This window comes from Thunnus thynnus, chromosome 10 (genome assembly GCF_963924715.1).
Source record: "Thunnus thynnus chromosome 10, fThuThy2.1, whole genome shotgun sequence".
Classification (NCBI taxonomy): Eukaryota; Metazoa; Chordata; class Actinopteri; order Scombriformes; family Scombridae; genus Thunnus; species Thunnus thynnus.
In genome coordinates, this window is record NC_089526.1 from 28,729,365 (window position 1) to 28,754,794 (window position 25,430).

The 25,430-nt window shown below is 39.7% G+C and overlaps 1 protein-coding gene across 2 annotated transcripts; it reads right to left on the reverse strand.

Annotated features, from left to right (window-relative positions):
• Positions 1-146: 146 nt before the first annotated feature.
• On the reverse strand, positions 147-24,451 carry LOC137191919 (NIPA-like protein 2). Of its 2 annotated transcripts, none has more exons than XM_067602408.1 (11): positions 24,177-24,451; positions 15,319-15,387; positions 14,027-14,195; positions 9,008-9,067; positions 7,837-7,958; positions 5,634-5,730; positions 5,219-5,354; positions 4,852-4,940; positions 1,186-1,249; positions 994-1,091; positions 147-789 (listed from the first exon to the last, which is right to left on the reverse strand). In XM_067602408.1, the coding sequence occupies exons 1-11, from the start codon at positions 24,261-24,263 to the stop codon at positions 683-685; spliced, it is 1,098 nt and encodes a 365-aa protein (XP_067458509.1). In that variant the 5' UTR covers positions 24,264-24,451; the 3' UTR covers positions 147-682. The 2 variants fall into 2 exon arrangements, with proteins under 2 accessions (XP_067458509.1, XP_067458510.1); XM_067602409.1 differs by lacking the exon at positions 24,177-24,451 and adding an exon at positions 23,669-23,686.
• Between the last annotated feature and the right edge of the window lie 979 nt (positions 24,452-25,430).

A 25,430-nucleotide genomic window follows, 5' to 3' on the forward strand; every position in this document is an offset into this window, starting at 1 on the left:
ACAGTTACGTGAGCAACTTTAACTAATGAGAGAAGGTTTATATAACTGCAGGTACTACTTAACTATTATTTCAAATTAAATGACTTCACATCAACTCAGATTAACAGGACACATGTACAAGTTGTCTGGTGATCTTTGAACTTCCCCCACCATTAGGGGGCAGTAGTACACCTTTTTTGCTGTGTGACATGAACTTTCCAGACTGTTGAAACATTATATTTTATCCTTGTTTATTGACAACTGAACGCACATAGACCCATTTATTCAATTGATTCACATAATATTTTGCAAGGCATTTGTCATCGTGGCCTCCTGGACTTAGGAGAACTTAATTAAACTTTGCTATTAAGGCATTTGGTGTTGCGCTTTGATCCTGAGGTGTTTCATCTCATTTTGAATATGTTTTTCTTATCAGGTTATTGATAAACCTGCCGGAAAAACTTTAAACACAAGAGGATACAGAAATATTTCTAGGATAAGTGGAGCTGTTTAATGAGATGTACTGTTCATTCTTGTCATATAACACCTATATGGCCACCAATACTGGCACTTAGCTGGCACTGGTTTGAGTTGATGCTTACCATTTCATTTTTATAAATAGAGCAATATTGAAGTACCCAGGAAGAGGCATGTACACACACACAAATCCACAAAAATACAGTCCTAACAGATGGAGCTGGTCCTATGAATCGTCTGTTTGGCCAGCTCTGTTGCACATGAGTTTGGCTGCCAGCGATCCGTATGTCAGAGTCTTTGCCTCAGGCTGCACTTTGTCAGTGTGCCTCCTCCCTGTGAACATGGACAGCAGAGCTCATTAGATGGACCCTGCTGCCAGGGCTGCAGACATTAGCTGTCAGATAAATCCAGGGTCAGTGGCAGCAGATTCATACTGTCACTGCCTGCTAATCAATGCACTATATTCAATACAAATAGGTCAACATGCAACACACTGTATTGTGAGGAGAGCTGATTAAAAGTTGATCCAAAACGTACCAGGAATCTTATCCATTGCAATAAAATTGCGATCCTGTTGCTTTATTTTTGGCCTGTTTCGGGCTATGAGGAAAACTCCAAGGAAAGACAGAAGACAACTGGAAAAAAAAGAAACAGGGAGGATTGACAGCATTTTACAGTTAATATCACATTCAATGAGCTGCATTTACTGGTGTGTTGTTGAATGCTCACCCAAAAAGGAACATGAAAATGTTCAGTAAAGCCAAGCCTTCAAATTCCTGGTAAAATACTATCCCTGCAAAATGAAAAAGCACATTTAAAATGAAATTCACTCCTCACAGAATAATACAACATGCAGATTATTTCTAGTGCTTTGTTTGTTTGTGAAACCTAGACCTGCAAACCTTGAATACACATTACACTGGGATGATGAGAGGAAAGAGTTTTATTATTAACTGAAGTGTGTCGTTCATACTGTATTGTATTGTCGCTACAATATGAGTATTGTACTGTGCAGGATCACTGATTACCCCTCAGAATATCCAATATAAAACAATTTCCTCTGAGTGACCAGGGACAATTGGCAAAGAACACTTTGTATCTCACTTTTCCTCTGCTCACATGTTCACTCGGCTGTCCACGAGTCTGCTGCTGTGACCACCGCTGGGTCAGGACCAAAACAATAATTTTCTTCAATGTGAAACAAAACTAATCTTAAAGCAGAAGTCCACCCCCGGATGTTCTTATACTGCCAGATATAATACATCAGCAATTTGTTGTTCAATGCAGTCAATTGTGGGTTATATGCGTAGGCGGAGAGAGCAATAGTAATACCAAGAACAATATCAGAGCAGGAAATTTTCAGAAAAGGTGAGAAATACTCAAAACCACCACATGCCTTGTAGCTTTGCCTTCTCCATGATGGATTTCTCCCTGTATGATTACGGGACATCAGTGCTAAATTGTGGAGGCAAGCTGTTGCTCTTTTGTTAAAAGAGATTGACGCCAAAAGCTGAAGTTTACAGCTCATTTTTCGGACCGATGGAATATTTTCTGCTGTTACACTCCACTGAAGCTGTACTGGAAACAGCTTGAAATGACGTTACATCACAGGCAGTTGGGGAAATTATCCTCAAGAAAAATTGCAAACAAGAAAATGGATTTTGTAATGTAAGGTTGACCCACTGTCAAAAAATGTATTTTAAAGCTTGTTTTTCCTTTGAGACAAAAATGCTTCTGAGAAAACTTTTCTCGATTCTTTTCAGATTGAACAAGGAACACTGTTACTGACAGGATAATAAAGACTTGACCTGACAGAATACACATGCCATAAATACTGTTGGGCTTCTGCTGATTGATTGATTGACTGATTGATTGATAGATTTTTTTTGACAATTTCATTTTAAAAACACCAGCTCTGCCAGGGCATAAAAGGAAAAGTCAGGATTACACAAACCCTTAGGTTTATTTCCATCATGGTCCATTTGGGGATGGGGAGTGTGCAGGGGAGTCAAGTGGGCAGATCTGACATGGCAACACTGACACCAAAACATTAATAATAATAAAAAAGCAGTAAAACAAAACAATGCAATACAGTCATCACCGGTGCCTACACTGTCACTCAGCAAGTTATTCACTGTATTAACAACTTCAGTCTACCTCAGTGCTTTGTTAGACAGTGTCTGGCCTTACTCGCCACTCAGTTAATAAAACAAATTCAAACTCTGTGCATCAGAAATAGCTACATCAATATATGAACATTACTTCACAGCCTCCTCAATAGATTATATACAAGTCTAGAGCTATACATAATTAAAATAAATAAGCTACATCAATACAAAACCAAAGACATCCTATTATCAGACACAATATCCTACTGTAAAAAACCTCGCAGCCAGTTCTTAAGTGCAGGCTTGAAACCTCCCAAGCTGTTGATGATTTTAAGATTTCCTAGCAATCTATTCCACAGACTTACTGCCATGTACAGAAACGTTTCCTTCCCCAGGTTATTCTTATACCTGGGAGGTGTTTTTAAGGTACGAAGTTAGGCCATTGTACCATGAACAGCAGGCATAGTCAAAATAAGGCTGTGCAAGAGCCAGTGCCAAGGTCACCATTGCTTTCTTGTCCAGAAATTTTGAAATACTTTGATTGACCTTGGTGAGCACCTTTTCAGCGTGTCCCATTCCTGACATATGGCTATCCAGCACACAGTCAAGGTAACTGACTGACTCCTTAGCTGCAAACACAACAACATTAAAAGCAGGGGACCTTTTCAATGAACAAGGACTCCTAAGTGGTTCACATATACAGGAGTGAATCACCATCTTGACCGTACATTATGTTAAACTGTGTTGCTTAAGAAATCGATTTCAACAATTGCAGTGAGTTTTGCAGAGAGTGAGATGGGTTTAAATATTATCCTTTATACAATTCTTAAAGGATAAGGCTGGCGTTACTCTATATTTTTCTGTCAAAAAAACAAACGTGTTAGTCTCTCAATACTTTCTGACTTCCTTACCCTGTCTGTGGCCTTCAGTCGTAAGAAGTACATCTTGAAAAAATGATACATATATAGTTTCATTTTTTTTTAAAAAAGGCTCATTACTTTCCTAAAACAGCTGGCCACTGTGGTTTTTAGCAAACATTACTCAAATAGGAGAAAATAGTGCATTTGTTGGAGACTATTTTCAGCTGCAGATTAATACTGCTCTAGAGAGGATTGAAATGAAGAAACATGTCATCCAGTTCAACAGTGTGGCTCTATAGCTATATGGATGGCAATTTGTCAGACTGTCCAAACTGAAATATCTCAACAACTATTGAATAGATTATCATAATCTGAAATTCAGAACAGATATCCAAGGTGCCCAGAGGATGAAACCTAATCATACTGATGATCCACTTTTCATCTGGTGCCTATAGCAGGTCAAAGTTTTCACTTAACCAGTGAAAGAATCTCAACCTCTACTGGGTAGATTGGCACAAAATTTGGTATAGACATTTAAGGTTCCCAGACAGGGAATCCTGTAATGACTTGATCATCTGACTTTCCCTTTAGTGCCACCATGAGGTTGATATTTGAGGTTTTTACTGAAATATCTCTGCAACTTTTGAAAGGGTTGCCATGACATTAGATACAGACGTTCATGTTCCCCTCAGGATAAATAACGACTTTGGTGATCATGAATGAATGTTCATTTAGTGCCATCATGAGGTCCAAATTTCACTTTGTCCAGTACTTTGGTTTATGACCAAATACCTGCTTAACTAATGACATTCCCATCAGCCTCAGCTGTACTTTGTGGTCAGCGCTAATAAGCAAATGTTAGCATGCTAACACACTAAACTCAGGTGAGCTTGGTAAACATACCCACTAAACATCAGCATGTTAGCATTGTCATTGTGAGCATACAAGCATGCTGACATTAGTGTTTAGCTCAAAGCACTGCTGTTATGTTGCCTTTTAGTCTTGTCAATTTTTTCTAAAACAACTGGGCACTGTAGTTTTTAGCAAACACTCAAATTAATTAAGCATTTGTCAGGACTATTTTTAGCTGCAGAATTTTACACATTTGTGCATTAGTTTGTATTTGTGGCAGGACGGTGTGTGTGGAGTTTGCTCATGTTCGTGGTAATAAAGATACATGTCTGTCATAGTTGTTTTTAATATTTTTTGGACAAAAATGGAGGATTATGGCACAGAGAAATTAGATATATCAGGCTTTAGATACACAGAGAAGACTTGTTGGTGGCATCGGTTCATTGATTTTTGTCTTTTCATGGGATTTGTTGACAATAAGAAAAAAATAAAATATCGCCAACCATATCCTTCAAACAGGAAAACAGAATGCAGTGATTAACCCACAGAGAGTTACAGCTCTATGGATGACATACCTGCAACGATGGCACTTGCGGTGAAAAACACAAAGTTGATAGGAACCACCTCTGTGGCATCAAACATTTTCATTGCCTGATTGAGAAATCTGTGGAGAAAGAAGAAGATTGGAGGGGTGCAGTGAATACAATGACCTTGTTTACAGAGACACTACATAGTAGCGTATTCATCCATCATAATACTCAGGTGTGCTGCAAGTACAATGTCACCATGTCCAATATATTTTTTTCTCTCCTGTTTGTTCAGGAACTGGAAAGCCAAAATTGCATCTAGCCTGTGGCGAACATGAAGGATTTGAGCAATAAAAATAGGCTGAAAAAGAAAAAAGAAGGTACACAGAAGTAGATAAGGAAAACCTTGACTAACTTGATCTGGAAGGCGCAGGAGGCAACCATGACGACAAGCATGACGTAGAAGATGGGGTAGATGAGCTGCAGCTGGCCTTTTATCGACTCTGTGATCATTCCTGACACAGCTTTGACTGATATGACTGTTAGAGAGGCTGCAGCAACACAGAGGATCACTTCAGCATTTAGTTATACAACTTACAGCAATAAAGAACTTCCTCATTGGTTCATGCTGATTTGTGGGGGTGGTTAATTGTCTCCTAGTGAGTTAAGAGTGAATTATTTTCTTCCATAGTGCTCTACACAGCTATTTACAGAACTGATAACTGAACACAGGTTCATTTTTGGTAGCCAGGCAACAAAGCAACCTCTGAACACCTAAAATGGTTTAATCCATAACCTTTGCACTTAATCAGACAACTTCTACCTCATACCGAGCAAGGCCACCAGCAGCATCACAATGACGATGTGCTTCACATTCCTCCTCTTGTACAGATAGAGCAGGATGCAAAAGATGACGACCTCTATAACCTGTTGAGAGAGGGGAGAGAGGGAGGGGGGAGAGATTGAAATGAATTGCTGGTCTTTAATGAGAAGGGCCTGGGGCTGTCCTTGTGAGTCCAATAGCATTCAGCTGTTCAAGGACCGCTGATATAACACCACAGAGCTCTAATGAATGGAGAATGAGAATGGAGTACAAAACTAGAATTGAGGAAAAAAGGGCAAGCTGACCTTTAAATGTCTCTCAAAGCCATCCCTGTGCCTCGGTAAATATGTTAAATAACAAGCTAATGTCAAGATTTCATTAGTCTTTTTTTGCCCATAATCAAATGGATTTAAAAAGACCTGGGTCATTTGTGATAGATATACCACTTAACACTACGTGCACACACACACACACACACACACACACACACACATACACACACTGAATGACACAAAAACAGCTGAATAGTCTGAGTCTTTCCAGATGAAATCATTGGATAATAGTATGACCTTAGCAAAATAATGAGAAGGCAGTGATGGATATTTCATTTTCCTCTGATTAATCACCATCTAGAGTTAATCCCATACTTGTCGGGGGCTGTTTGTCTGTGGGCTGATGAGTATTCACAAAGCATTGCCTGGAATGGAAAACAGCATACCCTTTTACACACCATCAATCACTGCAGCCAAAGGCAGCAGGACTATCTCAATTTGAAAACATCTGCCAGCCTATCTATCCATCTGTATTTTCCAAATATCTTCTTGAACATTTCTCTTTTTTTTTTTTTCACGAAATAGCTCCTTTTTTTTTGTCTTAGAGTGTGTTTGCATCTGTTCAGCAAATAGGACTAGATCCAGGAGTGGAATGTGAAATATGGTTGAGAGAAATGCTGTGCCCTGAATAATGATGGCAGGGCAAACGTTCACCATTTAGACCACTGGCTAGCACCCCTGGTGAGCTGCTAGCTGTTAGCCTTTTAGGTCCAGGTTTGATGGCTTATGTGCAGATTATCGATTGTTCTGCAAACAGTAGAGGGGATATTTAGGATTTAGAAGGAGATTTGGTGGGATGAGATGCAGTTTTATGTGTGTTTCATCAAAATTATTTCATTTTTTGCAGGGTTACTGTATTGGATTCTACTATATTATAATGAGTCCCAGTTATTTTGTAAATATGTTTTACTGGCATAAAAGATATAAAAGGAAAATATTTATACATGTGCAGAATATAGTGTTTGAAAGCAGAAATGCAATAGGCTGCAGAGTCTAGGTGGCATTCAAAACTTGTAGTTTCCTGAATAACAGATCACAGGTGTCATACATTCTAGTACCCAGCGGTGCTTCTCTGTATGCTTTACTCTCGAATTACATAAAGGACTGTATTTCTACGAGTGAAGTTTAACCTGAGAGGTGGGAAACACAGAGCTCCCTGTCTCTCTGCTGCTATCATGGGAGAGTTGGCATCAATGGAAACGCTGCGACCTTCTACTACAGAAATCCTCCTTTAAAAACATCTAAGGTGTGTTTTTTTCTACCAAGACTAGTATTAACAGTTAGAGCTGCTTGCATTTACATTTTTGTGATGAGCAGGTTTTGGGAAAAACACTTTGTTTCAGCTCTGTATCAGATCCATCTCTATGGTAACAGCTGTGTTTATGCCCTCCCTGCCTGAGGCGAAATTAGAGCGGGAGAGCATATGGGTGAGTGTTAATGCACTTGTAAACCATGAGGTCGGTGCAGTATTTTTTAATACTGAGTGCAAAAACATAGACAATCTTAGTTTTAACAGACATGTTCACCACTCCAGAATCTCCATGAATCATGACAGCAGCATGGAGAGCCGTGCTCATCCATGACCCAGAATTATATGCAGAACCTGGGAGCAAAGATTACTTCATTATTCCAGGTCACGCTATCAATCAACTCTTTTAATAAAATGTAATACTACTACCTCGTAGGTCTTTGTCTCTCTTGCCCTAAGTTTGGGATAAGCTAACTAATGGCAGAACAGGAGCTGTATGTATACAGTGTCTTGTTTGAGGACACGTCAGTGGTGTGCTGACATTTAGACAAACAAACATTAGCTCCAAGAAAACAAGAACATGCTTATACATACAGTATATATTAGACTCAGGCAGGAGGGTTACATACAAGGTAAAGCAGGAAGTGCCAGCTGATGGTATAGTACTGGACCAGATGGGCAGTGATGTGTGTAGAATTGTGGGGGGCAAAGGTCACCAGAACGTACGTTCCAGTTATTGCCAGGGTGCCACCTGAAGAGAGAGAGAGGGAGAGAGAGAGAGGGTGGTGAGACTGTAGATTTTTATATTGGTTTGACAGATGTGTTGACTTCACATGAACCATCTAGCTCACCTTACACTGCAACTACTACTGCTGGTAATAGTTACCATCCTGTCTCTACTGTCTCTCAGAGCTGTCACTGTGATTGTTTCCTGCATTGTCATTAATTAATTGACAAAAAACTTAATCTCAAACTTGCAAACTAGAAAAGTTTGAAAACAAGTGTTTTGGTCAATGCTTCTGCCGGTTCTTGACAATGGTGATGTCATTCATCTCATTCCTTGAACTAATGCACCCCCGCCTCACAGTAACATACATTTCATTATGGGTGAGAGACATACTACTCATCAGTGTATGTTATAGCAAAAATATCAACTAGACATTTTTATCCTATAGGCATGAAGAACATATGCTTTTATAAAGCCTAAACCTCAATCAGAACAAACAGAGCTTGCTCACATTCATTTTCCTCTTTTATGGATAAAAGATTCATAAATCAAATGAATAAAAGATTCATACAATTAAATGTTTCCAATATGTGGCCAATAATGTCACTGAAAAATTATTAGAAAAGGAAGAAAAACTGAATTGTAAATTATTTATCCAGCAAACTAACAACAATGCAGAGCTGTGTGGTACTGATATGAATTTCCAGTCTAGCAGTTGTAATAATCATCATTATGACGACTATAATGATCATGTAATTTTGCAGCAGACTCTTTAAATTGTTATGAGAAACGACAGCTTTTCATAAAACAATATAATAGGATGGGCTCATTGAATACACTGCACCTTCTCTTTCCACTGCCAGAAACACAGAGCAATAAGACATTTTAACTAGTGAATAATATGTTTGATTTTTATCTCAGACAGAGGAGACATTTTGGAGTTTGACTGTTTTCAGACTGAGAAAATCTGTGAAGTCAGTTTGATATATCTGAACTCTTGGATGTCACCTCTTAACTCAAAGCAGCAGTCATATGTCCTCAAGTGCTATGATCCCGAGTGAGTGTTTGCTTACCAACAATGTCAGAGGCTCGCACTGTCTCCTTGAGGAAAACCACAGATATGACAGCGCTGGCTGGGGAGAGAAAATATATTCCTGTTAGTTTAACGGCCAATAGAACCATGCTGCACGTACCACTCTGTCCAATAGAATATAAACTCATATAAACTCAGTTTTATCTCCAATTGATTACATTTAACACAGGCTATACACCATATAATTAAACTTTAGATTGGAATCAACATCCTCTCTGTTATCACACACTGTAACATCACAATCAATTCTTGTCCATTGAAGATAAAAACATAATTTCTGTTCAGCCATTTTTCATAACCTCATATTCTGAATTGATTTATTTTCTGAGGCAACACGTCAGTTTAATCACAAGCAAGGTCAGATACTTGACTGAACAATGACTTGATAAAAATAGCAATTACATTAATAGTGTTGCAAACTAATTAAACAGCTATGGCTGTATATACTGTTAATTGGATGAGGAATGATCAAGTTTTATGATATAGTTTACAATATGAGAATATCACTGCAATCTCTCACACATATTGTATGTACACACAAATGATACACACACACACACACACACAATCACCCGGTCATGCACATGTGCACACAGTGATATTATACTGTATAAATACATGTCCATATAAATAGATACATGTACACATAATACACATTCAACTCTTGACATGCTGTATATTGATCCGCATGATAACATCTGTCAGTTGTGTAGATGAATGATTCTCATTAGGACTTCATAACAACAGCATCAAATTACAGCAAAATGCTATTCCATGTCACATTTTTCATGAACCCATTCATCAATATCGCTGTCAAAAACTGCGACGCTGAAAAGCAATCAGTTTCACACGAGCTAAGCCTCAGATTAGTCTTCTTAATGTTTCCCTGGGATAGGCACTGAACCGAGAGAGACGAATAAACATACAGCATTTGGCTGTCACAGAGATGGATTTCAAGAGAGGCAGATTTGCACACAAACACAAAGGCATGTCGATAAACAGGCAGATACACAGATGGACGGCCACACACGAACAGATAGTGAAAAGACAGACAGACAGACAAGGAGGCAAAAAGATTTACAAGTGACAGCAGCCTGACAGCCACAGACAGGGGGTCAACACTTAACACCACTACTGTGTAGCTGATTTTACATCCATTTCTGGAGTTATGTTGTCATATATTCCACCAATATTTCAGCAGAGACAGCTGTGGCAGCTGTGTTTGCTGGGAGAATTTGGACACAACTGAACGGAATCACTGCCAGCCAAACAGATGAGTGTGCATGTGATGGCACGCAGACAGAGAGACTAATTGAATGGAAAAATTGCTGGAAAATACCAAAAAAAACAAAACAAAACAAACAAAATAGACAGACAGACAGTTTGAGTTTGGGCACAGGCTCTGCCACCATCATAAGTAGATTAGCTACAGAGCATAAACAGCTCAATATGTCTGAGATAGACAGTGTGTCACACATGGGGTTACTGTGGTTTCAAAGCATGACAGACAGGGTCTCGACATGCATGTTAAACACTGACTGTACGGCACAATGGCAGATTTATTTGCAAATGTTACAACCAGAAGGTTGATGTTAGGTGCCACTAATAAACCCAAGCCATGAAAAGCTTTACTATGAACACTAATTAAAGTTGAATTGAAGCAAAATTGGTTAAAAATATATAGCAAAATCACAGCGATAGTGTGTTTCAGAGGACACAAGGCATAAATGTGTAATACAAGGCATAAATGTGCATGATGCCGCGGGGACAGGACCGTCAAATTGGAAGTTTATAAAGACTCTCGTCGGTATTCAGATGAAACAGTCAGTTGTTAAATATTTCATACAGCGAGCATGTTCGCATACACATTTAGGACTCCTTCTTTGCCTCTGGGACCAGCTGGATCTAACAAGTAACCATAGCAACTCCATACAAAGTGAGATTCACACGGCTTGATAAAATGAGAAATGTGGCAACAGGAACCTCTGGGGTACATCGTTCTGTCACAGCTCTTGTGTGTGCGTGTTTATGGAGGTGTATGTGTGTGCATCAGATCAGTACTGCCCGTCTACGTGCTCCTTCTCAGATGTCTAGTACTGGGAACCTCCCTGTGGGAAAACACACCATGTCAAACATTCTTTCACCACACGGATCTAACATCGGATGAAAGCAGCGAAAGCCAAGAAAAGCTCAAATGTAAGAACTGTTACCACATAGCAAGTATTGTATGTTCTCAATGTCACAAATGACAAAAGTAGTGACTTTAGAAAGCTTGTCTTGTCTTGAAGACAGTATCAACAGTATCAATATTCTGAGAAAACAGAACATTGAGCCAGACTTTATGAAACCTTTCAACATTAGATGAAGTGCTAGTGTTCAGACGGAATATAAGATGTTATATAACCCCAAATTTATATGAATTGATAAAAACTGACTGCTAAAACAACACATCATCAATTGTACAGTGCAGCAGGTCTGTCATCTGTGAGCTGATACAGTGTATGAATCAGGTTTCTGTTTATGTCCACCATGCCAGCCTCCCTCCTCTTACGCATGTGATGACATGGTATCTAAACAGAGAGAACTAATGCTCTGTTCCATAGAACAGCATTTGGAATAGTGTTGTCATTCCTAATAGAAAGTGGTGGGCTCTGTGGATGGGGACAGAACTAATTGCTCTCCATAGAGTATCAGAGTGCCAGTATGACATGCAGGGACAGGCATGTGACAGCAGCATCATCATTTCTCCTGATCTCGTTCCTCTCCTCCTCTGCTTCTGCTCTCCACTCTGTATATACAGATGGGTGACAAGTTAAAGGAAAAACAAACATAAATAGTTACATAACTGTAAGGTATTGGACCACGACATGCTGCCAGAACAGCTTCAATGTGCCTTGGCATTGATTCTACAAGTCTCTGAACTCTACTGGAGGGATGAACACCATTCTTCAAAAGATATTCCCTCATTTGGTGTTTTGATGATGGTGGTGGAGAGCGCTGTCTAACACGCCAGTCCAAGATCTCCCATAGGTGTTCAACTGGGTTGAGTGGACCCAAACCATGCCAGCAAAATGCCCCCCACAGCATAACAGAGCCACCAGATCCCCTCACTGTAGGGGTCAAGCATTTAGACCTGCACTGGATTTTCCTTTAATTTGTCACCTGTCTGTATCTCTGCCTGTTGTCCTATTTTATTCATATCCTTATTCTCCTTGTATCTCCTCTCTTCTCCTCTCCTCCCTTCTCAACATTCAACCTCATTTCTCCTCTTCAAACCACTAGCCTTCCTCTTGTTTACTCACCCAAGGCCTCCAGCTGTCTGTCTGCCCACCCCCATCCCGAGCCTTCACACAGCTCTAAGAAAAGAGGCACAACAGCACTGCAGGAGGGGTGTGTGTTAGCATAAGGAGCATCTCTGGTTGATAAAATCCTCAAGACCTGGGTGTTTACACACGACTACAGTTATGCACGCATCGGTGTGTGCGTGTTTGCTCATTTGCATGCAGTGTGAGTCAGCGTGAGGTGAGAGGTGGAGTCACGATGACAAACAGCAGCCCGCACGTTCTCCCCTCAGCTCCACTTGTTAGCTCTGAGAAGGACAGACTGTGTCATTGCTGCAGACATCTTCCTCTCCTTTCCCTCCTTCCCTTCCTTTCACCTCCTCATCTCTGGCTTCATTAATTCCCCAAGATGCTCTTTCAAGACACACTTCAGCTGCACATTATTCATGCACACTCCAGTGCAACACAAGTGTCTAGCAATCAATGGTCTTTATAAGGATAATAATGATAGTAAAATGGAAATGAGCGCAGTATTTGTCAATACCTGTGGCTTTTGAAGAGAGTCACAATTATGTCAGCTTTACACACAGTGACATAATGACTCAAAAGGGTAAAGTGTTCAAGTCCTGTAATTGTGGTAAGAGCATTCTAGAAAATAATTGCTCACTGAAGCGAGTACAACACTGTTCCACACTAAAACTAAAATGAACATAGGGTGCAGCCTTCTTAACGAGATTTGTGGTTTCGTTCAGTGCTTTATTCAAACCATTCATCCACTTGTGAGACGTGACTATAGGAAAATCGTTTGCAGCGTTGGGGTAATAGCTGTCATTAATATCCATGACTCACAACCACCTCCGGCGTGGTGAGTGATGGGTGGCAGGAGGTAAGAAGTGAACCTGTTCAATATTTAACCTGTGTTTGGAGTGTTTGCACTGAGCAGCTGCTAGCTGTAGCAACCAGGCAGGCTTTGTTTTGATTGGCTAATGAATCCAGCTTTGTTCACGCCGTAAAAATGAACATTTTTTGTAGTGGGTTGTTGGATTTATAATGTCAGAAGTAATTGGACTTCTTGAATCACATATAAAGTTTGAAGAATAGAACTGCATGCATTTGTCCTCTGGTTCCAAGTCCTGTATGTGGATGACCATTGCTACAACAAGGACTTGGGTCTGATGTCGATTTTGTTTAATTTATTCTGAAAGCGACAACAGCAACACTTGGAAGTTTCTTTGTAAATCCCTTTTTATATAAGCGTGAGATACTCTGCTGAATGAGGTGAAGACCTAACAGCCTTGCCAGTGCAGCTAGATGTGTAGTCATAACATAAGGGATGGAAATAGCACTACTGTACCAGGTGCAGAACTCTATGTGATTAATACAATTTATTTCCATGTCACGTTGTCTGAACTTGGTCTTTATTCACCAAAAGAATTCTAAGTGCCGTTAGTGCCATCTCCACCTCCAATATTATAATGCATCTGAGTGAATATATCTTCATTAGTCATTCCATATTTTTTTAGATTTCACAAGAAAAAGTAAAACATCAGCATGTACTTTAAATGCTTGGCATGATGACATCTGTTTATGACAAGATCAGAAGAAAAAGAGCAGACCTCACATGACAATGCTTCCCGTTGTTCCCTGAGGAAGCAACCTTTCCTCTTGCCTTCACGCATGGATAATGTATGAGGGGGGGAAAAAAAGGTCACACGTACCTATGACAGACACACAGCCCAGCGGGGCTATGAGCGATGCTGGGGCAAAGCCGTAGGCAGCAAAGTTCCCCAGTTCCCCGATACCCATGAGTATCACACCACACCACCATAGCGCAGAGGTGTAGTAGGGCTTGGAGCCGCGCTGAGACTGACGGACATGGGCATATTTCTGTCAGAGAGAGAAGGAAGAGGAGCCTGAGGCATCAGTCAGATTAAGTGGATCCAATAACTGGAGAGCTGCACAAGACAAACTCAAACATCCACTACACAGATTCATAATTTAACAGCCTTACACACCCAAATATATCAAACACTTGAAAAATAAGGTGCAATTTAAGAGATAATACAGCATTACAAAGGCTGTCACACAATTCTTAACACAGTATAACATTCTCTGCTGATTAGCATTTCACTTCAGAAGAGGCATGACACCAATTAAGCGAATCAATGAGGTGGGAAGCTGTACAAGGCAAACCTAAATGTATACTTCATAATCATTAACAATTCTATCTCTGCAAGCTCACACTTCCTAATAAACAATGGTTAATAGCCTTTACCATCACTTTGTCACATTTAGTTGAAGCTGTCATGGCCTCTTAAAATTTGTCTTACACATCCGCCATGCAGCTGCCACGAGTTACTGTAACTGCATTAAAAGAGTTTTTGCATTTGCTAAACAGAGCGTAACTGAGCAACAGACTGGTATTATCTGACTCACTCTGTGGAGAAAAAAATATTTTAGATAGATTAGATTATTTTAGACCTCAGTCATGAAAGCGTCTCAGTCTGGTAGATGCTACATACAATGTATGCTTATAGTTAATGAATATATTCGATCTCTAAATGACTTGGACTGATTATTTACTAATAAACAGCCTTAAAAATGGTTGCTAACACTTAACTTGAAATAGGACTGATAAGGCATCAGGAGGGCATTATAAGCACAGTGTTAGAGAATAATTAGTATTATAATTATAGGCAATCCAGATGCAAATTGGGCTTGTACCGTATTGCTAATCACAATGTTAAATTAATGATAACGTACAAAGTCATTTCTGCTGTTTGCTGCACATTGCCTGCTGTGAACATGTCAGGAGATCACATAGTCAGTGCCTAAATGTATGCAAAATAAAATCCTGCCGCACACAAAGAGTTTGCTAGAGAGAGGGCAAACTGACAGGAGAAAGGCAGTCTGGCAATACTTAGAGAGAGGAAAAATGAGTCTTAACAGGCATTAAGTGCCCGCTGTGTGCTGAGTGTCTGCTGTACAGCTGGATTCCGGCGCTTCCTACCTGTATGTTGAGTGAAACGCTGATGAGGACATTCCCACATATAGAGATGATGATTCCCACAAGATAAGTCTGTGGAAACAAACAATAAACAGACAGAAGATTAGGTGATGCTCCACTTGTCACACAACAACTCAAAACACCCCATAATACTCCCTGTAAGTCTTCCCTCCAGCTGTCACATTTGTCATTTCCATGACAACCCCAGATAGCGTTGTTCCATTGGTGTTCTGTTCAAAGGCACTAGTGTGCGTGAATGTGTGTGAGTATGTGTGTGTGTGTGTGTGTGCTCCTGTGGAGCTGGGGCATCTAAGGTTTAATGATATGAAACTCTTAATTTTCACACATTTACATCCAACAAACAGCAACAAACACAAACCCAGACATTTAACAGAAACATACACAAAGACTCCCTCAGCCTCTTAACTCTCCCACGATATACGACACCTCACACAGGTGTGGATGCAGGTTGGTACACGAGTTTAGACACACAGACACCTGGTCACTAAACATGTACATGGCTGCGGGTATGGAACTAGGTCAATGTAGATGGCATTTTTGGTAGAAAATGGTAATGTGGGCAAGATCGAGGCATCACGGAAGAATATTATACAAAGACTAAGAGTCTACAAACTACAGTCTACAGCCATATGGCTCTGTGAGGCTTCACATAGGCACAGCAGTGCTTCAGGCTAAATGCTAATGTCAACATGCTAACATGCTTGCAATGACAACATGCTGATGTTTAGAAGATAATGTCTACTAAGATGTTCACCATCTTAGTTTAGTGTGTCAGCATGCTAGCATTCGCTAATTAGCACTAAACACAGAGTACAGCTGAGAGTGATGTCATTGGTTTCACAGTTATTTGGTCATAAACATAAGTATTGGACAAGTTAAAACTGATGATAGTGTTAGATAGTGTTAGAAATGTTAAGGGATCATCAAAGTTATTACAATTCATCCTCAGGGCATGGCAGATATCGATACCAACTTTCATGGAAATACATCCAATAGCTGTCAAAACATTTTACTAATAATTAAAAATGTCAACCTGGTGGTGGGGCTAGAGAAAACATCAGGGAATCACCGAAGTCATTAGGCTTCCTTCTTTGGGGGCCATGAATGTTTGTATAAAACTTAATTTTAATTAATCCAATAATTGTTGAGATATTTCAATCTGGACCAAAGTGGTTGACTGACATTTCCATCTCTATCACATCACTAGCATGGCAAAAAAATCACACAGAAACCTCTTGATTCCAAAAAAATGGTCATAGTCAAAAACATATAGCCATTTCTATTATCCCACTTTTGGCAACTTACACAGGGTCACAAGATTATTCAAATACTATGGAAAGATAATATAGACATATTTTGTTGCCAACTGTAAGTAGAAAAGCATAATTGGTGTATAAGTGATGGAAAGAGAAACAGGATCCATTTGCTTAAAGCGTTTCAAGGGATATGCTGGGCTGCTTTCCCCCATATGCTTGGAAAATTATTGCCAAGAGGAAATTTAATTTTAGGTCATAAACATACCGGTGGCTGTGGGCGGACAAAGTTTACAAAGAAATGAAAGCGCGCCGTGGGGGTGGAATGTGAATGATGAAAACCTAAAGAAAGAAACTCAATCGCTGTAAAAGAAGTAACAGCAGCCCAGCTCATCCAAGTATTTATCCTTTGAAAGAATATTATGAGAGAGATGGAGGGTGTAGAGGAAAGAGAAAGGGGACATACAGTGATGGGAGTTTAAAGATGAAAAACAAAGGATAGGCTTAGGATCAGCTAAGCAAAAGACAGAAAGAGAGAGGAGTAAGCTGCAGAATGAGAAGGAGGAAGAAATGCATAGTATGTATTTAAAAGAGAAATGGAAAAGAGGACACAAATACTAGAGCCAAAAACTGAAAGAGTGTTAATGTTCAGGTTCAGCGGTCCATCTTGTGAGATAAGACAGGCAGTGGGTTATTGTCAGTAATGTCCATCTGATATTGTTGACAACAAGATAACAGCATTGTGGTCAAATGATACCAAAATGAATGGAGTGTAAATTAATTTCTCTGGTCTCTGAACACAACAGCTGGTCACTATCACACAATCCAGAGGTGGTCTATCGCTCTGTCAGAGCACATTATTAAACATCTTCAGTGAAAATATGAACGATCTCTTCACAGCACTGTGGGGGGAGAGCTGTCATTATAGCTTACTCTTGAAGTCATTAAGCAAAAGCCAAAGCCCATTCTTCAGACAAGGAAAATGGCCATAACCCTCTGCTCTTTCTGTCAGCCTCAGAAACTACTGGGAACACAGTTTAACAACCTTTCTTTTAATGAGACCAGCAATCAAACAGGAAGGGTCTCATCTTCAGGTTTGCTTTATTGCAAGAGCAAAATATGAGATTGAGACTGTCTGGGTGAGATCTTGCATCAATGATTTTACATCTTAGATGTAAGACTGTTATTTGTATAAATCTTTAATACCATATGTTCCTTAATAAATAACACCAGCCAAAAGTAACATTTAGTTATATAAATAAAACATTTGCAGAGAGAATAAACATTCATTTTCATAAGCTACACACACCATGAGATGTTTCTTTACTCCTCCACTCACAAATTGTAAAATAATATTGTGTAGCACACTTGCTCTTTGAGTGCACTTGGTCCTGTCAAGTATGAAGACACACCAAGATAACCACATTTCTACTTGTCGGCAGCTCTGGATCAACTAAATTAAACATTTGCACTTCCTCAAGACCTCCAAGGTCCCCGGGCTTCCCTTAACTGCCTATGTGTGATATCTATGCAACTAATCATCAACATAGCAATAAAGAATCAATTCCCTACATAAATGAATTCCACTTTAAACAAGATTAAGAGTCTTCAGCCACACTAGTGGCTTTGTTACAATTTCAGCTAATTGCTAACGTAGCGTGTTAGCATACTAACATTTGCTAATTAGCAGCAGTACAGCTGAGACTGATGGGAATGCCAGTTTTGCAGGCATTTGGTCTTTATTACTATTGGTCCTGTGGGGAACATGGATGTCTGTATCAAATTTAATGGCAATTCATCCAATCGTTGTTAAAATGATTTCACTGAAAACCACAAATGTAAACCTCATGGTTCATGGTGGCATGAAAAAGTCAGGGGATTACCAAAGTCATTATAACACATCATCTGGGAACCATGTATGTTTTGTGCCAATCCATTTAGTAGATGTACAAATATTTCACTGGATATGTGTATACTTTGACCTGCTGCTGGCGCTAGATGACAAAAGTCTGGAAATCATAATTGGATTCTTCCTAAAATTTGTACGACCATGATTGTTGTAACTTTGAAATGTCAGTGGGCGGTGGGGATTACCAAATTCATTGTCCAATTTTGTCCAGAAAATGACTATGACACATTTGCATCTCATTTTGGGTTTCAATAAGGGTACAATATTCAGGCTTTCATCATTGACTGAATAACAACATGTCAGACAAACACACTGATAAGAATGTATTTCTATACTGTAGAATAGAAGGTTTATCAATCCACCTGCAAACAATAATGAATCCAAACTGAGAGCTTTATCCATCGAAACTGACAAAATCCCTTAATAGACCGCATCGAAATCAGTAAAAGAAATGGTTCACTTGCTTGTCTACTTTACTCAACCTAACAGGAATACTGTCACAGTGGCCTGCGGCAGGTTTGGTGATTGTGTGATGGATGTAACTGACATCCACTAGCATGGGAACTACAGTCTGTGCACCAAAAGAAAAATCCCTTCCTCACTTCTGAGTACACAGTAAAGTGAAGAAGTGACTTAGATTCTACCTTTACTAAACCTACAGCACTATTTCAATTAGTTTTGACTTATCTGATCACACAACATAACTCCATCCAACAGCCCATTTTAAAGTAGAACCACTTGTGTTGTACTCTCTTTATTGCATAACAAAACTCATAATCTCCTCACCAGCCTCATAATGAATTTAAGCCAAGTGGATTTATCAGTAATTTCAAATTCAAAACCACCACATAAAGCCCAGTGTGACTTCTCTATTTCACAGCCTGATTCAATCTTCTCTTTGTCCTCTGCTCCACATTCATCTTGACACCAAGTCTGATGAGTCTACTGACCTGTAACATACTTACAGCAAGGATGCAACCACACCAGAGGTAAACAGGATTTAGACTTCAGTGTATGTGTGTATTTGTGTGAATGTATGCGATGACTGCGGCACATCAGAGGTAAATAGGATTCAGGAGGAGGAGGTAGGAAGCAGATGGGCGGCTAGATGATGAGATTCCTAAGGGACTGATATCATACCAAGGTAAAAAGTGTGTGCTTGTGTGTGGGTGTGCAAACGATAGACTCCATGCTCCAATGTCGAAGCCGACAGACAGAAAGAGTGTGGTGGTGGGCCTTCTGTATCAGAGATGACTGGTGGTAATTCATGATCAGACAGACGGCGTCATCTATCAGGCCAGCTGTGCTCTGTTCACTAAACCAAGATCAATAACCCTGTCAAGCTTTACAGGATAGAGTGTAAGTGACCCACTGCTTTGCTGCTACTGAGCTCTTGGGGAGCGTGCTGGTTAACAGAACAAGGTGTTTGACTATGCGCGTGTGAGAGAGAAAAAGAAACAGTGTGTTAAGAGTACAAAGTGGTGGATGTACAGCCTGAGGACAGTTTATTCTACAGACTTCACACAGGAGATAGCAATTTGAAGTGTGAGGAGGAAATCATCTCACCTTTTATTGGATTCATTCGGATCATCGGGTCAAGCTCGGCTCTGGATGTGAATTGAGCCCTATTACAGTAAATTATTCTTTTTCGTTTGTTTGTGTGTTTTGTTGTCTCAATGTTAGTGAAAAGAGAGAGCACATGCATTTGCAGTGCGGGTGGTCACAGCAGGAGCCTAATGCTTTACCCAACAAGGAAGACAAATCCACATGAGAGTGCAAGAGAAAGGAAGAAAGAGAGTGTGAGAGAGAGAGTTTTCCTGTCACAGGAAGGGCAAACAAAGCAGGCGAGGCCGATGCAGCTGGGAGTGCCTTTGGCTTGTAGGCTTACTTAGCAAACATTACGCACTTTATCCAAGTACGGCACAGACTTCACACCACAAGGCTCTCTGTGTTATACTGTGCTTGTGTGTTTACATATTTTGAATTTCACCATTCATCTTTTACATTGCAAGATATTATTCTACTACTTTTTCAAGTCTAACTTAAAACAATACTCATATGCCCACATGTACATTAGAGAGTTATTGATAGCTGTCATCAATAATCCTGTCCAGGCCTCATTCTGTGTTAAATTGTATTTTTATGTTTATCTGAAGCTAATATGGGGCTTCAGCAGACTGAATCAGTCAAATCAAGTGGGTATGTTTAAGAGTTACAGTCTTTTTAGTGCTTATTTCCATGTTTGTGTTTCCTCAGACAGTGTTTCCTTTCTAAAAAGACTGTAACCTTGGACGATACCCACTTAATTTGTTTTATACTGCCTTTTTTATTTGGTGTCAGAAGACCTTAGTCATGTATTAATACACATTTTTGTCCCCCATCTTTTATACTGAAATTGTGTTAGAAAGGAGGAATGACTGCAGCAACCACTCTTTCAGTGTCCATAGGGGAATGTTAGCATTGTAGTATGAAACACTTGACCAAACGTTAACCTTTCTTTTAAACCTTACTGCAGCTATATGGGAAATAGTTCAAGATGAGGCCTCTTCATCTATACATTGGTGGAAATTACAGTTATTGAAGTACTAAAGTACAATTCTGAAATATCTGTCCTTGAGCATCTCCATTGCATAGTAATATACTACTGCTCCACTATCTTTTAGAGGGAATATTGTGCTTTTTACTCCACTAAATTTATTTGAGAATGTTCTAGTTTCACTGTAGATTCAGATTTTTCACACAAAACATAAAAAATCAGCTTATAAAAGATGATGTATTGTTGTAGATTAAACTACTAAGCAGTATATCAAGTAGTTAAAACTTTCCCCAAGTTTGACCAGCTATAATATTAAATACATGAATGCATTTATAATTATAATCCAATAATAAAAATGTATTTAATAATATAACACTGAAATTCTGCTTGATGAGTTTTTAAGTATATTTTACTGACAATATATCTGTATTACTAAAATTATAATGCAGTACTTAAAAGTTATGACACAAGCTCAAACAGGAGTCCAGTCAAGTGAGTTTGATTTAGCAAAAGCAAAAGTTAGAAAGAACTCTTTGAGGAGTATCAGCAACTACATGAGCACATTCATCTTTAAAACAAAATTTTAGCCCTTACAGCTTTACTGACCCTTATAGTTAAATTCTTGTAGTTCTGTATCCTTGCAAATGAATTGCAGTCAGTGTGCTGTATAAATTCTATTATTTATGTCAGATATAAAATCAATTTGAGTTTCTGGTCATTTCTCACTGAAGGTTTTTAACCTCAAGGTACAAACTTCACATTTACAAAGGCATTCTTTAGGCATTTACCAATTAAATAAAGTTTAGTGTAATATCAGACTGGACTGAGCATCAGACCCTGAACAAACACTACTATATACTTTTGTGCTTCATGTTTTACCTTACATCTCATTTATATAAACATTCTGCAACCTACATCTAACCCTGTAAGGACATTTTTCATCCCCATGAACAACAACACCCAACTGTAATACATATGTGTCCTTGCACACAGCAATCTGTAATCCCTGGATGAGAATAGAACACCAAAAACTACATCCCATCTGCAAAAGCATGCTTAGTTGAATCTTCTATCTGAGTCTAAACTAGACTGTCAGAAGCTGAATGGGCCTGATAGCTGACGGAGGGACTGACAGCACTGGTCCTCCTCCTCGCTAGGACACTGACCAACAGACAGACAGCATGGCCCATTGTGTCCACTGACAATGGGGATCTGTCCCTCCCTGGGATGGGCTGATCTCTGGATGAAGCCCTACAGTTTCTGCTCAGAGGTGGTGGGTACAGAAGAAGTGTGGGCGAGAGAAGTGTCAGCTCAGAGACAAAGATGGGGGAGAAAGAGAGATGGGCAAAAAGTGTGATGACTGATTACAGTGACATCCTAACTTTATCTTCTGTTGAATGTTAACTGAGCTGACATTACTCCAGCTAACAGCCTGTTTGTAAATTTAAGAAATCAGGACATGCTCATCCATGTGTCCCCATACAAACTGATTGTCCAACATCACCATCCTCATGCCTGTCTGCGACCAAGACAAAAACTTTGTATACTGACGTGGCCAAGTTTGATGCAGAAGCCTTTCTGCCAAACAGCTATTCCTCTGTAGCGGCACAGTCTCCCATCACCTACCCCCTTCACAACCTGGCAATGTAGTCTTTGTTCAGTAGCTGTTGCAGCAGGAATTTAATCTGTCTTCCACAAAAAAAAACGACTGAAGACTTAACCGTATGCACCACACAGTAATTTTATACCAATGAGCTTTGGCGCTGCTTCAACTGTTAGCGTGCATCATCAGAGCCAGTTATCTTCTGGGAACATGTGGATGACTTTAGTGTTGATGCTCTCATCTATAAAACTGTTGGTACGCTAACCAAACTCCAAAACTTTGGCACACATCCATATTTGCAGTCGCACCAGTGCAAACATTTTCAACTCTAGAAGGCAGTTAAAGTGTGAGACAGACTGATATTGTCCCCTGGATGTTGAGATGTTCTCGGGATGGTGGGTAGCTTTGGACAGAGAGAGCTGGGACCATTAGCCAGCTGCTCAGGGCTCTTACAGTAGATCTATTCTCTCACAGCCCACCCATGGGCCATTACTCATTACTCACGCCTCTCATTCCTCTTCTGTTACTCTCTGTCTCTCTCTCTCTCTCTCTCTCTCTCTCTCTCTGCCCCCCATTGGTAATGTCACACACAGGAAACATGGCAGAAAGAAAGAAACACACTGACAGGGAAAGATGAGCATGAGGAGAATGTGTGTATGCATAAGAGTAGGAGGGCAGAGGACTGACACACACATTAGCAAACATTAGCAGGACATTAGCAAACACACACACACACAGAGAAAAGAGCAAAAAGAGCTATACTTTCCATTAGGATACACTAATAGTCACATATCTTCTGCATACTCAAGTTAATGCACAGTCCACTTCCAAAGTTAATAGTTCATAAGAAAGAAAAGGCCTTTCAATAAAATGATGTAGTCATGATCACATTAGAAAATTGTTCTGACAGGTGCCAACACCCATAGATCTCTGCGCTGTCTGGCTTCCTCATCCACACTGAGTGCTCATTACCCAAAGAGCTTTAGAGGCTGAGGTTATATTTTGACTTCCATGATTTTTTAGACACTAACTTAATCTCCTCTTGAGCATCAGTGTGTAACTTCCTGCTCCAAATGGAGTGTAGGGAGGGAAGTTCCTGAAAGTTAAAAAAAATGACAGAAAAATTCTAAACTTTGCTTTTATCTCTGCAAGCCTGAGCTCAGTGTTGCAGTGAAGCAGAACAGCTGAAACAGGTTCAGCGTGATTTATATTACACGTACAGTCCAGGGAAGTAACTGAGTAATAAGTGAAGAAGTAAAGAAAGAAATGTGAAACTATAGTTAAGATGTTTTTATTTTAAGGAGGAAGCATTATTTTCTTTTTTTTCTCTTTAATAGGACATACAGGCAGATGCCTCTTACGAACTGAATCATATCTCATTCTATTGTTTAATTCCAACCCTAGAATAGAAAAAGTCTCATCAAATAGTAAATGGTTTGATCAAAAGTTTTAAGTTGGTTTTATTAATTTTACGCATAACCTATGTTCTACAATCTTCCGTTTGCCTGATCGACCAACCTGAGACGTAAACAAACTTACCCGGAGTGGATTTTCCAAGACCTCAGCACGGTGAGCCTCAGGGGAGGTCATATTAACAGCCCCATGCGGAGAACTTGAATTCGCCATGTTTTCCTTATCATGTAATAAGGAAGTTAAATTCTTCTAGATCACAACTTCTACTCTCTTCACATCTTTGACCGCTGTTTTTCACCTCTTCCCATCCCATGCATCCCACGTCCCTGACGCCTCAGTGGAAACTCAAAACGGAAAAGTTCCTCATTGTTGCGGAGCGGATCAGGAGTTTGTGATTACTTCAAATACTGTCGGAATTATGGACATTTCAGTGACCGAAATTATTAACACATCTGGTAAAAGTTTTTTTTTTTTTAAAGGTTTTTATTCGTTCATTTGGGGTGAGGCAGATAACATTTAATGTATTGAAATACCAGTGTGAGCAATGAAAAATCCTGTTCAACGCGTCTATTGTGTTTCTAGTCCCACTTTGTTTACACTCATTTGCTCTGAACGCGATTGGGTTCTGGAGCTACGCTGATGTACGAGATTACGAGGTGTACTTGAAAGCAGCATATGCGAACAGGTGCGGTTCCTGTTGTGCGTAAAAAGCGCTCCAGTGGTGCACCGGGCGCAGACAAACACACACTGGCGAAGCTGTGTGATGAGCTGTTGTGTAGACTTAACATTGTTTTGTCAGGTGCGTTTGCAAGGATATTGAATAGAATAGAAAAACAATCAGCTGGTTAAAATGTCGGAGTGACCAGACCTAGCCTACATGTCTAGGCAGCTTCGCTCCCTGCTTGTAAATTTCGTTTCAATGTGAGAGGAAATAGCCACACGGCCAGAAGATTTATAGTGTTTGTGCTGAGATGGAAAGTGAATTTCATTTTCTTCTTGGCAGTAGTATTGAACCTTCAGGGTCTTTGAAACCTCCAGGGTCTGCAAGCTTTGCAGAAAGCAATAGAAATTTGATAAGTACAAACACCAAGGCCTTTCTATTGAGCTCTGTTTTTGTATTGTATGATTTAGAATGATGTGACCTAGAATTGCGTAAATGTGTGTATGGAAGGTGATGTGTTGGCTGTGGAGAAAATAAAACCTATTATTAGAAGAATGTTCATGAATTTATTTGAAAAAAGAGATATTAATGAAATCAGAATATTGCAATTTTTTTTCTTTGTTTGGGGGGGGGGGGGGGGGGGGGGGGTCCTCTCAGGGTTTCCAAGACTTAACTGAGGGAATCAATGCTCCAGTTGTGTTAAACATGTTGCCACCTGC